This window comes from Adiantum capillus-veneris, chromosome 19 (assembly GCF_014529385.1).
Source record: "Adiantum capillus-veneris isolate H3 chromosome 19, ASM1452938v2, whole genome shotgun sequence".
In the NCBI taxonomy this organism is placed as follows: Eukaryota; Viridiplantae; Streptophyta; class Polypodiopsida; order Polypodiales; family Pteridaceae; genus Adiantum; species Adiantum capillus-veneris.
The window spans coordinates 37943408-37959557 of record NC_140949.1 but is presented as its reverse complement, the minus strand read 5'-3'; the positions used below and the strand labels follow the sequence as shown (position 1 = coordinate 37959557).

The following is a 16150-nucleotide window of genomic DNA, read 5'->3' as shown; positions in this document are numbered from 1 at the left end:
TGTTCATAAAGGTTGCATAACAATATATTCACCAACCCATTTGCACTAACCACCTGCAATACTGCAAGCTAGGTACCTCCATGGCAATAGAGGGGAGCAAGCTCCAAAAAAAAAAGACAGGTTCAAAAATCTGCAACACTGTGCCAACCTCTTCAAGGCTGTGCCACTACAGCGGCGACTCTACTGTAACAAATGTGCGCATTCACGAGTATGTTGGCAACCAGAGCGAGTGTATGCAACCTCTAGGCTCTACATGCAAGAGCAGGCCACTGGAAACTGGTCAAGATGGCATTACTCGGCTTACAGAAAACTCTGACCTTTTAGCAGACCATATATGCAAGCATCTGTCTTAAAAGAAAACACAGTTCAAGGACCTCACTGGATTTTAGTGAACTACACAGGTTAGCTCCAAAAAGAATTTTAACTCAGTTTCTATGCCAAGAGAACAACATGCACATCCAACTCTTTTTGCAATCGTGGTAGTGCCGACAATGATTTGAACAAGAAAGCTTGTATCTGCAGAAAACAGCATGTTTCATGCACAAGACAACAAACAATACTTGACCCAGCGACTAAACAGTAGCCAATCTATAGACATATCACTGTGTAAAAGAGCAAGTTTGGAATTTGCAGTAAACAAGGTACATCGTTCCATTGCTACACAAAAACATGAAAGTGGAGCCATAGGCTCAGGCCGATCCCATGTGTGCTTGGAAAAACCAACTCCTTTCAAGAGTTGTTAAGGCACAGGAACAACATAAGACTCCTTGAAGCTGTTGCACCCAATGTGCAGCCAAAACTCACATGTAAAAAAGGCAACAAACGACTACATAACAACAAGATTCATGACCACCAAGAGGAGCCATAAAACCTCAAAAAGGACCGACACTTCTAGAGTAACAACCCGGCCTACCTTTACCGTCAGTCACAGGAGATGCCAAAAGCTGCCTGCGTAAGGTGCAGGACCATTTCAGCTGGAACAGGTGACCCGATTGGATGCCTGCAAAAACGGTATCTCCTGGAAAACATGGTTTGGTTGAGGCTGGCTGTAAGTTGAAAGCCCACCTGGTGGACCCAAAAACCAGAATCCATCCCACCATTCACAAGGTGCGGACGTAAAAACCATAGTAACCTTCTACCAATCCTTACTTTCAACTGCTGTATTATACGTAGTAGCTGCAATATTAGTGATTTGTGTGATGGACACCATACCCCCAGTGTACGAAATCCACAGAGTTTCATGAGAGCGCTTGCTGAGTTTTGGAAGCGACTCGCATGTACCATATGTTGGCTTCAACTTCTACTTCGCAGACTTTAATAGAGCACTGTGCAATTCCACATCCTAGACTGAAAGCGCGATATACCATTCTCAGAAAATCCAGCACAATTCTTAATATTTAAATCCAGTAGGCTATCACAATTCTTGTAGATTGAAGGCAAAATCCTGTCAGAGATTCCTCCACATCCAGAAAAATTCAGGGAAGTAAGCATCTGCCCTGCATCATCAACCAAAACCTTCAAACCTGTATCACTGATGGTGCACTCAGAGACATCCAGATCCTCTAAGAAGGGGCAGTGGCTGGAAATGGCCGTCAGAGTTTTATCAGACAAAAGCTTGCATCCATCTAGAATTAAAGTTCGTAAATTCTGCCCACATTGCTGAGTAATGGCAGAGATAGCTCTATCTGTGACATTCGCACAGCCACTCAGCTTCAAAGTTGTGAGTTTGCGACTCCCACAAAGAAATGCAAGCAACCCATCATCAGTTATATCAGTAAGTCCACTAAAATCTATGGATGCTGCTTCTGGGGACAATAAGCCAACAAGAGCCACTAACACATCGCTGACTCCCGGACAATCTGCCAAACATATAGACTCTAGTGATGTACCAGAAGGAATGTAAGGACAAATTGCCTGCACCTGCTTTATTCCCTCACACTTCTTAACTTGAAGTTCTCTTAATCCTTTACCCCTTCCAGACAGAGCAGCAACCAACCCTGTTCCTGTTATCAGATTGCACTTCTCAAGATGTAAGACCTGTAAACAAGAAGCGACCTTCATGATGAACACCAAGCCCTTATCAGAAACCTGCTCACATTTGTGAAGGGAAAGATCTCTTAGGCTACGGCAATGATTTCCCACCATGGCTAATGCATAATCTGTGAAATTCCTGCAGTTCGAGATGTGGAGATGCTTCAAAGACTGCATTCCAACAGCTTTGCCAAACAGGGCAAAGCCATCAGCAGTTACTTGATCAAGGTTGTGCAATGTTAGCCAAATAAGCACTCTTGCCATTGAGCCAATGGCTATTAGGCTTTCATCAGTTACGTTTAGGCCAGCAAGCTTTAACTTAGTCAACCTTTTCAAACTGGAAACAGCTTTTCTGATGCCATAGTTGCTCATAAGGGGACAATTCTGTACATTCAAGGTGGTCAAATTAGGGCAATGCTCAGCAAAAGTAACAAGAGCGTTATCGCCAACTTTTTCACACTCATCCAAGCTCAGGGAAGACAGACCTGGACAACTCTTTGCGATCACCTGCAACCCTGTATCTCCCAATAAAGGGCATTTGTACAAGTCAATCTTCTCTAACAAGGGGCAACCCTTACCTATTGCAGATAAGCCCTTGTCCGTTATATAGGGACAATTCCATAGCGAGAGGCCTCGAAGGCCTGAGCACCAAGAACCTATTGCTGAAAGGCCCACGTCTGTCACACTAACTTCTAATCCAGTAGCCGAAGACCCACCCCTGATGCAGAGCTTCCCAAGGCCACCTCGTGATTCTATTCCCAAAGCTATGGCTGCTAGTCTCACATCAGAAGCTTTGCGGCCTACCAAGCATCGAGATAAATCTCCCCCACGTCTTCTCTGCTGAACACCTCCCTCGTCACAATCATCCTTGTCTGACGCTCCACAACCTCCTTCCTCCTGTGTCCTGCTCTCTGTTTCAACACTTGATGCTCCATTATCTTCATGCTCAAAGCTTCCCCGTGGCATGTGGCTCTGAAGCATGAGCCATCGCTTAGACACAGACGAACAAGCAACTCTGTCACGAGCAGTGCCAAGAAAATGGAATATGTGACAAAGCAGTTCATCCGGTAAGGTGTCGATAATATCTCTTGAAAACCTGTGGACGCTGCATGCAGCAACTTTTGCATGCTTTTGGCGGTGAGTAACAGATGCATCCACACGCACAGCATGCCAGTGTTTATCAGCAAAAACAAGAGAGCTTTTGCATTCAAGAGGGGCCACTGCTTGAGCAGGGAAAGCCCCTTCAAGTTGCCATTTCCTTTGCTTGCCATGAAGTGCCTCGAGAATCTGATAAATAGGCAATGTTGGAAGCCCCACTGGAACACCACTGCCACAAGACCCGTCCCCCAATTGCAACAACTTTGCAGAATCAATATGAGCTTCAGGTATCCCAGACAAAAAGCCGACTCTTGATCCTAATTCAGATCCAAAGCTAAAATGGGACGCAGTTGTCACATTCTCACTACACATCATGCAGTATCTGTCAAATGAAAACAAAAAACTGATAAGACAGTAGAATATACAGCAGCTTCTTCAAAAACAAGTATTGAACAAGCCATGAAAGCATTCTCCGGTGAGAAAAGCAGTACACTGAATAAAATCAATCAAAAGACAAATACACAATCTCCAAAATAAAACTGTGTGGAGGCCTTGGTAAGGGGCAGGCAGAATCACAAGCATATAAGCAACACCTACGGAGCTTTCATAACACTTCTTTCAGACTCTCCCCCATTGCCTACTTACCGAGGTTAGATAAGTCATCTTAACAAAAATTCGATATAAAAAACACTTTTGAATTCAAGAAAATGGCACTAAGCTGATATAAATTGGTTGCATGCTAGGTTCGAGCAGCCCCTACCCATCTTTAATCAAGAGACAATATGATGGGAATGGGAAGGATTATACCAACTCGGAGGACACAAACAATGCAATTTGTCCACATACGACAGTCTGTTTTGTCTTAAATCACTAAAACCAGGAACAAGTGTAAAATAGTTACGAACAAATTACTGAAAATGACACTGTTTATATAGTCCAATCAGGATCAAGCCAAATTATTGAAAATGATAGTCTTATGTAGACCAATGAGGATAAATCTGAGATCAGCAAACAAGAAAGTGTAAAATCAGTTCAAATTTCAAGCTCCTCAGAAAATGCGTAGAAGCTCAACCCCAAAACCACAAATAAACACAGCAGGAAGATTTAGAACAGAAGTCACACCGGGTAAAGGAGTAGTTTGCATGCAGCCACATTGAATTATATTTTCAACGTGTTAGCTGCACCCCAAGTCAATTGGACTGTGTGCAAGCATCCTCGTTGCACTTTCCTTTTCCTTCAGACACTTAAAAGAAAACACTCCTTCCCAAGGAGCCAAAGACAACCTAACACTGCTGAAAAACTTTGCACATACAGATATATGCCTCATGACAAGCGCTGCCCCAAGTTCAAGCGTATTTAAAGGACTAAGCCCCTCAATTTCTTGCAATTCTGCAGTTCATAAACTGTCTTCATTTCCATAAGCACAAGAGCAAGAAAGAAACCATCGAAAGCGAGAACATGCTCTTCCTTGGTGCCCGCCCCCTCCACACACACACACACACACACACACACACACACGTTCACAAATATCAATGTCATGAATAAATGCTGCGCTTGCAAGAGACCATCCACAACGTGAAGGAAACCAGGAGAGATGCTCCAAGGAAACCCTAGAGGCAGCAAGGTGAAGAACAGACAAGTACCTGAGAATAAAGACGCGGACTGTGCATACATCACCCTACTCCATCTACTCCAGATCTGGCAAGGAGGAGGAGAGGACCTGCAAGAGCATACCAACTGGTTCATGCCATCATCGGTATATACAGGTGTGAACCGCGAGTCCAAAAAGTGGGCGGGTGTGTGTGTGTGTGTGTGTGTGTGGATGCGTGCACACGCACATTTAGGTTGCCATTTACTTGCCAACCACGAGTGGAAGGTGAGCCCCTCTGGTTGTACAGATTCTTCCCCCCCTCCCTCGGTCCGTGGTGAGTGTATTTGGATGTCTTCTAGGTTCTATGCATCCTGTCTGGCTGTGGGTTGTCCATCAAATCCACTCTTACTATATGTGTGTGCATAGTGCACATGCCCCGAATGTATATGCATGTACGTGGGTTGAGGCTAGAGGGTGAACTAAAGGTACTCATCGCCAAATTATGTGCATCCCAGATCGTATCCTTGTTTTGGACATGCACGGCCCACATCTGCTCCAAAAGGTTCTATTTGCCCAAACCATCTAAGCAGAGTTTCGCATAGAGCTACGGGGCGATCGTGTGACACCGAATTGGACCAACTCAAAACAAGGCGATTTTTCAACGACGCTTGCATCTCTTCGCATGACAAAGTTCTACTGTAAACATCAGCTTCTTTATGACCTCGTGGAGGCAATTTTTTCATTTTTATCGCTATGAAAATCCACTTATGGAAATGTAACATATGGGGACCATAAGCACCACCCTTCAAATGCACCGGCGTTGTATTTGTTTACATAGTTGATTGTCATGGAGGATGTGCATCTCTTGGCTTTTGGATGTAATAATAGATTATGACATTACTAGGGGCTCCCGCTCCCCCAACCATTGGTGCCCTTGCCCTACAGATGTCAATTGTGCTTGTCACCTCCTCCATGTGGCCGCTACTACATGAACCTTTGCAAAGAGGGCCTTCAAAAGAATAGAGGGCCCATTTGTGGGGTAGATGCAAGCCCATACTATATAGCCTTTCTAAGAGTGTACAAGTGGCATTTGTTTCTACGTAGTGCAAAACAAGGTAAACAAGGTTGCAAGTTTTTAGAGCGCTTCCTCCAAAGACCCTCTAGAGGCGTTTTAGAGACATTGTGAGATGGTGCTAGACTAAATCTGAATGACTTGTAATTATTCCACAAATGAAGTAGGGGTTGCACATTGTGAAAAAGAAATGGGAGAGAGAATCTTTTAAGATACTCTCAGCTTTGGGAGGTAAAGTACCAGTGGAACTGGGCGTCAATAGCGCCTTGGGGAGGGGGAGGGTTTCGTATTTTGAAGGGCGACAACAAGAGGAGGAGGAGGACAAGCCAAGGGAGGAGGGCACATTTTTCTCTCTTTCGCGCAGAGGCTGTTCACATCTTTCTCTCTCGCGCGCAAGGCTGTTCCTCTCTGAATCCGTATGTGCAATAATCGCAAGCAGGCAGAAAATGTGGGCAGGCATGACAGGAGGTGAGAGGAGAGCGATGGAGGCTAGGGGTTGAACAGCTGCAGAGCGATGGAAGCAGGGTAGTGCGGCGATGCAGGGACAGGGGAGTAATTTCGTTTAGGGGCTGGCGTGATGGGAGCCAAATATTCGACGTTAATGAATAAGTTTTTTTAAAGAGGAGCGAGTAGGAGCTCTTGAAGTAGGCTTATATGAACACACCAAAAGAAGAGCAAATTGGCAACTAACATGATGTAGTGGGTTAGATATTATGAGACTAGCCTACTCCATCAAAAGAAATTCTTCATTTTGATACAAATAATGATCACTAATCATTTAATATGGGGAAGTGCCAGGGGAGAAAAAGCTAGAATATTGGTTAAGCTGGCAGACTGGCCACAGTAGGGATCCAAAGGAGGGAAAATAGGGATCCAAAGGAGGGGCCATCTGCAAAAGAGCAAGGTGCAACAATGGGCTTAAAAGACCCTAAGGTTCAGCCCATTAAGACTTTCAAAATTCTAAGGTTCCAAAATTCAAAGGTTGTGTCCAAAGGTCAAACACTAGGGAAATTGGATGCTTTGTGTGTGTCTCAAAAAGTCTTCATAATCCCTACATAGGAGGGGGCGATCCTTGCAAGTAGGGGATGAGAGAGAAACACACACACACACACACACACACACACGCACACAAACTCCCTAAGTAGGATTTGAAGGGCTACCCCCAATGTCTAGTGACAGGCATGTGCAGCTTATGCCCTTCTACATTGAAGGGAAAATTTTACAAATGCCCTTCTAATGAACAAAAAATAAAATTTGCACCTTTCTACATCAGAATTCCAAAAAAACTAACATTTCACTTATCTTATACTCTCATACATTAATATTTCACTTATCTCACACTCTTCCATGCATTTTAACCATTCTTTTAGTATAACTTTGACAAAATTCATTATTCAAACAGTGTTTTCTCAAACCACGGTCCACGGACCACAACTTGGTAAATTTTTAAAGATTACATAGAAATAGAGCAAATGAAACCAATGACATAATGAATATGAATTCATTTTCATCATTAAAGTACAAAATTGAAGAAAAAAATTGTCTTGAAATAAGATTAAAAGTTCTTTGATACCAATACAATGCAAAAGAGCCCTCGATAACAAAATCATATCGCTTGGCTTGAATATCTAAGCAAATAAAACTCCATAGTAACAATCAATTTGTTTCCAAGCTTCCTATCCTTCGCTTTCTCATAGATTTCCACATATCAAAGCATTCTTCCCACAATACATCTTGAGGACATGAAGCCTTCGGAGTATTGAATCCAACAAACATTGTTAAGCCCAATGATGCAAGAGACGACCTATTACGAGACTTGTTTTTTATCTTATTCATTTTTTAGAAGCCTCTTTCATAGGCAACTGATGAAAGTGGAAGTAGAAGCAGAGCTCTCCATAATTTCATGGTCCATGGAAAAGAAACCTCCCATTCTTCATGGTTGCAACAATCTTGCTAAGCTGAATGCATACTCTTACCTTTGAAGCAGTTACGAGTTCGTGTGACAAAAGATTTGCGTTCTCCTTTGCATTCTTCTTCATTAATGAAAGAGTTGGCTCCTTTTCCAAAATGTTTGCACAATACACCTAGCCACCTTATCGAAGAAATCTAGCTTCTGCAAGTCTTGATCATAATCCTTCGGGCTAAAGTACTTTGCTGCTTCAAAGAGATCAAAATCAACCTTAAAACGATTTGACAATAAATCCACCAAGCCTTTGATGTACATAATTGCCATGTAAGCCAGATTATTCACCACCCGGTGCAAAGTTTCATGTGGGATCAAGAACATCCTCGTCACACATAGGACCAAGATGTAGTTGATGAGAATGTGAATTTCCTAAGGAATCAATGTGATCAATGATGCCATGTGGATTTATCACCTTTGTCAAAAAAAAGTTGAGTATACAGTGCCTAAATACATTCCCTAGAAAAGCCATTTGCAAAGACTTTATAGCAGCCTTCAAATGGTTACCGATAGCAGAAATATCAATGTGATCCTCTTGAAGTTTACAACTCAAGACATTGAGCTCTCCAAGGACATCTGCAAAGAAGTGTAAAAGGAACTGTATTTTGTAGTTTGCGAGGTATGCATACAAGTCCGTTTCTTCTGCCTTCAAGACAATCAGTAAAGTTGGCATTAAGCGCACTACCCTTATCATAAGTTGCCCTTTTGAGAGCCATCGAACATCGTGCATTTTTAACAACTTCAATTTTCCATTAAGACCAATATTGAAGTCCTTTACAACTTCTGCCAATGAAAGATGTCGCTTTGTAGATCTGGAAGCCCATTCATACAACTTTTTGGCCACTTTGTCCACAAATTTGAATTCCTTGTATAGTTTGAATGCATCACCTGCAGCTAAAGACTCCCTATGTGCAACACAATGAAAACTCAAAAGATGTGGCACAACCTTCTTTAATCTCGAAACCACACCATTATTAGCGCCTGTCATAACACTAGCACCATCAGTTGCAATGCCTATCATTTTATGCAATGGCAGCTTCATTTTGACTAGAAATGCCATCAAGGTAGAATACAAGCTTTCAGCTTCAGCATTTTTGACATGCAACAAATCCACAAATGACGTGCATATAGACCCATTGCCATTCTCCTGCATGTAAGTAACATAAAGAATCATGTATTGTTGAGTGCTTACATCTGTACTCTCATCAATTTGCAGAGAATAAAAGGGACTAGCAACAATTACCTCTTTTAGTCTCTCCCAATAGACCTGTTTGATGGCATTTGCAAACTCTTTTCCTGCACTTGTGCTTGTATAAGCAGAATATTCACTTGTAATTGGCATATTTGGTGTCCGCATAAAACGCTAGAAATTGCAAAGCTTTGAAAACTCATCAAAAGGCAAATTTCTACGAACCACAAACCACAAAGTTTGCATGACTGAGATGATTCTTTCTCTCTCCTCATCTGTTAACACTTCAATGTGTTTCTCTATGGGAATTGTGGTTTTTTTAGTGTGAGCATTCCATATTGCCTTCGCATATGAATGCGGACCTGACGTCGCATGCTCAATTAATGCAAACCTTTGCAAGGTTGAAGATCCTTCTCCACTAAATTGAGTCTTTTTATGTGCAAAGATGCACCACACATTTGACTCCTCTTTTCCATCATTATCAACTGTTGGAAAAGCCCAAGGATGAGGTATCCTCTAGCTTTCTATCATCGTCGAACATACTTCTTTTTGCTTGAGCTACCTTCAGCCTCAGTGTTACTAAAGTTGTAGTAGCCGCCTCACCAACCTCTTTGTCAAGAGAAAGTTGAGGATCAGGCAAGCCAAGGACTTCTTGAATGGTCCTCTGCTTTTTATTTTTCTTGGGTCGTCCAAGAGGAGCCATCTACCAATAAATTCCAAAAACATAGTATAAACTACCTTTACGACTACAAAAGATATATTTAAAAATATACAAAATAAAAACACTTGCGATACATTGATTGAAAACAAAATAAATACATCTTTGATAGCCAACATCTACTCAAAGAGAAAGTTATATCTTTGATAGTCAATATCCTATTACAAAGAAATTTCACTTTAACTCAATAAAAGGCTGGCATCATTTCTACTAATGGCCACAGACATTTGGTCCCATCCAATTGCATGTGACTTAAGTCTGTATACAATTCTTCGAATGACTTTCTGTTCCTGTCCTGTAGAAGATACCCAACTTTAATAATCTCTTGAATATGGTATGCTTCACTTGTTGAATGAGATGCTAGCCAGTCGGTTCTGTATTCCATAGAAAACTCTCTACAAAAGTTAACCATTTGATCAACAAGCCAGGCTAGTGCATATACATCAACCTCTCTGGTATACACATGGTCATTTTGTGTGTCCTTCAGTAGCTCTGGAGCAATCCAAGGTTTAGGCTTGTGGGCTTTACTTTGACAACAATTGAGTGACTGGCGTCTCTCTGATTCAGGCCTCATAGCTAATCCCCAATCAATGATACCAACTCGAGGATCTGAATCCCTTGTAAAATCCAACATAACATTGAAAGGATGCAGATCGCAATGAACAACACCTACTTGATGGGTATAGGCCATTGTGTGTATTAAAGCAGCTATAATATTTGGAAGATTGTTCGCAAAAGCCACGACTCGTGTTAGTTCTCCTTGATTCAGCTTAGCTGCCTTGACTTTACTTGAACCTGCACCATCTTTCTCTTCCTTTATGACAATTTTGCTGAACGTACCTTTCTCATAAGATGGACTGTGCATCATTTTTACAATGCTTCCTCCATTGAAGTATGGAAAAATGGCTATCAAAGGCTCATAGCACGTATGTGCAATACTACGCACAATCCCCCCGTGTCGAAGATCAAAGCTGACCTCGTCCTTGAAGGATTTTAATTTCAATCCTGGAATTCCTCGATACTCCTTTGCCGCATAAGTATTTTCACTTGGAAGACACGAAATGCCATTAATTATTACTTGGAAGCATGTACCAAAGGAGCCGACACCCAAGTTCTGTAAATAGTTGATGGCATCATGTGGTATTCCAAGAGTCATGGTACACTCCGAGTTCCTGGCAGATCTTTGCAGAGGGTTCCCAGCCGGATGCCCATGGCAATCTATCTTTGACTCCGTCTTCTCTTCGGCATGGTTGACTTGCTCCCTTCGTAGCTTTTTAGATAGCACATATTGTGTATCTGTATCTTTGGCACGCTTACTCTTCTCTCTTTCAGCACGCCAAGCCAAATCCCAAACCTTCAGCTTTATTAACTGAACGCCTTCAGGAAGAGCTTCATATAAATCACAAGCGCACTTTTCCATATTACCAATGATGCTATAAGCAGACTGGTGAGCTTTGTCTTTACTTATAACAAAGGTTTCCTTGGAGACCGCGCTTGCAATTGCTTTTTCAAGCATTTTTGATATGAGCATCTCGTTCTGCACAATACTTTGCACCCGCTTCTCCGATAAATCACTTATCGTCTTGCAGAGATTTGACCTTAGAGATTGAAGAAATGCCTTCTTCTTACCTTCTGCCATAGTGACTATGTACAGATGTCCTATAAAGAAAGAGAGAAGAGAAGTCAACCTACATATGTGTAGATGTTTTCAAGTGTACCTTAAACAATCACATTAATGCTTCTACCTTGATCTAGATTCTAATGTGACACAATGGTATACCATAAATCACTTTGAATGGTAGAAGAACTAAGGCAAAATTCGATAGCTCAAGATGGCACACCCGATCAAACCATATGACCATGTGACAAATTGAGACTATACCATAAATCACTTTGAATGGTAGAAGAACTAAAGGCAAAATTCGATAGCTCAAGATGGCACTCCCAATCAAGCCATATGACCATGTGACAAATTGAGACTATATTAGTAATTATATACAAAATAAAGACATTGTGTATGTGTAACACACATTCCCAAGGTGTCTGCTATCCTTGTTATTGTAAGAGAAGACATAATCTATGTTTTCGTAAGAAACTAAAGCTCAAGATAACACACCCGGTCAAGCCATATGACCATGTGGAAAATTGAGACTATAGAATTTTTAATTGCATAGAAAGAAATTAACAATAGGAAAAAGAGGCACAAATTATCATTTGGTAAGAATGGATAGCTCAAGATAACACACCCGGTCAAACCATATGACCATGTGGCAAATTGAGACTATTCTAATTTCTTCTACATGTAACATAAGTCTATTTCAATTTTGGATTGTCCCAATACCTACATATATGTTTACGATAAATAATTGTTGCTTAAAGCTTAAGCAAACCTTTACAAGAAGAAAGTTTCTTTCATTTCGGTCTGCATGCACACAGACTAACCACTTTTGCTACTTCAAAAGAACTTGAAAAGAAAGAAATCTTTAAGTCTTTGATAGAAACTACGACATCACACATCCGAGGCTGGCTTGAGACTTAATGTACATTCTTTATTGAATTAAAACCACACTATCACTTAAAATTGTGAGTATGAAAAAAAAGATTGAAACAGTTTAAGACTAACGCATAAAAAACACTTTAAACGTGGTATGCACATTCACATTTTTGAATCGAAACTTTCCTTAAAAAAAGACGACAAAATATAGCAATATTTACATTTATCGCCAGCAAATGCTTCAAATTATGATGTAAAAACCCGAGTAGTTTCAAGTGTATTGTTTGCCTCTATTTTCTTCAATTAAGAATTAAAGATGATTTTGGCAATCCCTCCAAGCTGCAGCAATGTGCAATGTGCACCAAGCTTCAAACTAACTATAGTCCACTTCAAACTAACTATAGTCCTAACTTGTAAGTCCACTGTCTAAACTCTAAAGACCAATAGTCCTAATTTCTAAAGGCTAAGTCTACCCGAATAATCAATTTCAAGAGAAGTCCAAAAAAAAAAAAAAACCTTCAATGCTTACTCTCTCTGTCAAGTGCGCAGGTTGACTTGAGAATCGTCGTCCGTTGAGACGAAGGCAAGTGGTCCGAGTCTAGAGACGCAGTAGGTTTGCACTGTGCAGCTCTCACGCAGCCGCAGGTCACAAGCTGCAGCTCTCAACCTCTCATGCAGCTCTCTGTCCCTGCAGGTCGCACGCTGCAGCTCCCACTGCTCAGGCAGGTCCGAGTCTCGAGACACAACAAGTTGACGTAGCAGGTTGATGGCGGACACAGAGGTAGGCTACAACGTTGAAACTTAAGGGGACTCCGACTGGGGATTCAAAAAGGCGGCAGGCTGCAACAGCTCGCCGCTTGGCTCAGTGGTCAAGCCTCGGACGACGGCAGGCCGCAGAGGGTCAAAAACGAAACCTGCGTGAGCAATGGCTCCTGAGTAGATAACGAAAGGCCCGTCAACATTTACCTTTTAGGGATTTGTGCTTTGTACAATGTACATGCGTTCACACCTTAGTGTTCACATGGCCAAATTTTAAATTAAGAGGTCACGACTCACGACTCATGTGCTCACTGCCAACTTGCCAAGTTGAAGGCAACTGCTCACAATATCATCAAACTACAACCCATCACTAAACTTAGTGTAAAGAACTTGTAAAATTTGAAATCGATTTTTGAAGGGCAGTTGGATGGCCGGCCCTTCGAATGACGTATCAGAGCAATTTTCTTCCTTCGCAATTGAAGGGCAACTTAAATTCGATCCCTTCAAATGCAGGTTTCTTCACGACTCAACCCTTCCTACACAGGGTTAACAGCCATTTGAAGGGCAGAAGGGCGTCAAAAACTATCGCAAGTTTACACAAAGGGAATGAGGGACACATAGCCCAGATGCCCACAAGGTGTACTCAAATCCTATTGGATGGCCATGGAGGTGGACCAATGAGAATTAGGGTAGAGTAAATGTAGTTTAATTAATTTAAAACACTTAATAAAAGAACCAATAAGAATTAAGCTCTCTAGAAGACTATTGGACAGTCTCCCAAGGGGTCCAATGAGCATTCAGCAGCCCAATGGCTTGCCTGATTCCTATTGGCCACTAGGAGGCAAAGGGTTCCAATGAGAGTTTAGTTGCATTTATTAATTATTTAAAGCTCTCACAAAATGGGAAAGGGGGACACATGTGGCTGCTATCACTTATGCTTCTTAATACTCATTAGCTAACCATGGAAAGGGCCAATAGGGTTGAGCATTAGCAAATAGCAAGAGGGGTTGACCAAGAGAGAGGGGGGCTGCTTTTCTCAAGGCATTATCCACACACACTCACACAAACTCATGTGTGAAGCAATAAGACTCTCTCTCTTCTTCTCAAGCTTTAATGGAAAGCTTATCACCTACTCCAAGCTTGTGAGAAGGGAGGCCTACACCAACAAATCTTGGCTTTGTGATGCAAATCCAACCAAGAGCCAAGCTTCAATGCATGCTCAGCTCCTCTACCATGCTAATTACTAAGCTAAGCTATACTAATATGAGTGATTATGTGAGGAGATGTACATCTTTCTCGTAAGACTACTCCTTCTTCCTCTCAATCTACTCTCATACCCCGCTAGCTCTCACCATCTTTGAAGGTGTGTGAGGTCTTGGGTTTGAGACCGTGAGGGAATTGATGTTGTGTTTAAAAAGCTTTTTGCTTACTGCTTGAAGTTTCCATCTTCATTGCACTAGCTAGTATTGAAGGAACACAAAGAATTGTATTGTAAAATGTCTCTCTTGATGGGAGAAACCATAATACAAAGCCTTTTGGAGGGGGGGGATCGGCTCCATGCAAATCCGGTCCTCAACTATTGTCAATAGCTTAATTTCTCTCTCTTTTGAAGTATTTTTCATGCTATCTAACTAGGCGTTATACTTTTTGTTGCTCTCTCCACCCAAGCACTCTTGTTATTCTCATTAGGAATCTATTCTAATGAAATGCTCATTATGTTCATGCTATTTTCCGCTACACACAAGTTACTAGGCCATTAAATGTTACATTGGTATCAGAGCACAAGGTTTCTCTTTTCTTGCTCAAGAAGGGAGGTCCTCAAGCTAGCTATAAATGGTTGGTATTATTAATTGCATGTGAGTAAGTAGAGCAGGGATTTTTCAGCCTTGCAGTGTGCCATGCCTTCGTGCAGTTAAAGGGGCATCACCATCGAGAGCTAGGTCTTAATAGTGGAGTCCTATGGGATTTGCCTACGGTTTAACCACTATTGAGCTATTAGAAGCTTGACAGGAGCCGATGCTGTTTTGGTGTTGAACGACCCTCTCTTCTATTCCTTGCAATTAATGGTATTCGAGCCATGGGTACAGTAGCTTGAGTGCTTTTTTTAAAGGGGTAAAGAGGAGTAGCAACTAGGGCTTGAAGTGTCAAAGTACACCTAAAAAGTTTACACCTAAAAGTTATTAGAATGGCTGACAATAGTAAAGAGAGTGAAATTAATGTTGATAACTTTGATTTTGCTAATGAGCAGGCTACTAATGATGCCCCTATGCTTGTTAACTACCTTGTTTCTAGGCTTCAACAAGGTATGGGCAATTCATCCCTCCAAAGTGAAGTGCAACGGCATCTTTGTGCTCATGGGATTCTCCAGGCTCCCCAGCATGACGAAAGAGCACCTAGGAAGCCTCCTTGCGAGACTTCCAAAAGAGGCCTCGCTCCGATTGGGGAAGAAGAAGAGGATCCATATGAAGGGCTCAAAAATTTGCTTCTTGATGACGCATCTCCTTCTCAAAGGAGAACTCAAGAGCCTCCACCGAAGGAATGAGAAATAAGTGAGCCTCCTGCCACCTCGGTGGAGATGGCTCCATGAAGACGGCGGGCTAAACGCTCTCCATCACCTCCAAAAGGGAGACGACCATCACACACTTCTCCACACCATACTTCAAAGAGGGATGACAAAAAGCAAGAGAAGAAAAAGGTGAGAAAGAGGACACCCTCTTCTCCATCTTCTTCATCCTCTTCTTCTTATGAAAGTGATGGTGCAGACAAAGAAGATCAAGGCAAGAAAAAGGCGAGAAAGAGGTCACCCTCTTCTCCATCTTCCTCAACTTCATCTTCTGAAGAAAGTGATGGTGCAACTTTTGAACCATCAAAAAGAAAGAGGCCATAGGAAATCCTATGTCGCGTGGAAGAGGTCATCCAAGCTCAAGAAGTTCAAAGAGGAGAGAAGAGCATCTCTTTCCTTACCTACGATGGCACCTTTGGTGCTACGTACAAAGTCTTGGCCTTTATCCAACAACTCAATGCGGAGTTTGGAGATGAGGGCTTCACGGAGTCCATTAAGCTATGCCATGTAGCTATGCACTTTGGCTTAGAATCCAAACCAGTGATCTCCAAATCACAAAACTTTTCACCCACAGTATCTCGTAAGCATGCTAAACCAGATGGAGATGAGATCACTTCAAAATGTGTTCCAACATGGATCGCGATCCATGTACCTCTAACCAAAATTGATCTG

The 16150-nt window shown here is 41.9% G+C and overlaps 1 protein-coding gene and 2 pseudogenes across 1 annotated transcript; all 3 read right to left on the bottom strand.

The window, feature by feature from the left end:
• Positions 1 to 603: 603 nt before the first annotated feature.
• LOC147433850 (EIN3-binding F-box protein 1-like) lies at positions 604 to 5028 on the bottom strand. The gene is made up of 2 exons (XM_086490480.1): positions 4773 to 5028; positions 604 to 3511 (listed from the first exon to the last, which is right to left on the bottom strand). Exon 2 carries the CDS (start codon positions 3502 to 3504, stop codon positions 1315 to 1317), a length of 2190 nt encoding a protein of 729 aa, XP_086346606.1. The 5' UTR covers positions 3505 to 3511; positions 4773 to 5028; the 3' UTR covers positions 604 to 1314.
• Positions 5029 to 7448: 2420 nt separating this feature from the next.
• Positions 7449 to 8025, bottom strand: LOC147433849 (uncharacterized; annotated as a pseudogene).
• Positions 8026 to 8028: 3 nt separating this feature from the next.
• Positions 8029 to 9190, bottom strand: LOC147433848 (uncharacterized; annotated as a pseudogene).
• Between the last annotated feature and the right edge of the window lie 6960 nt (positions 9191 to 16150).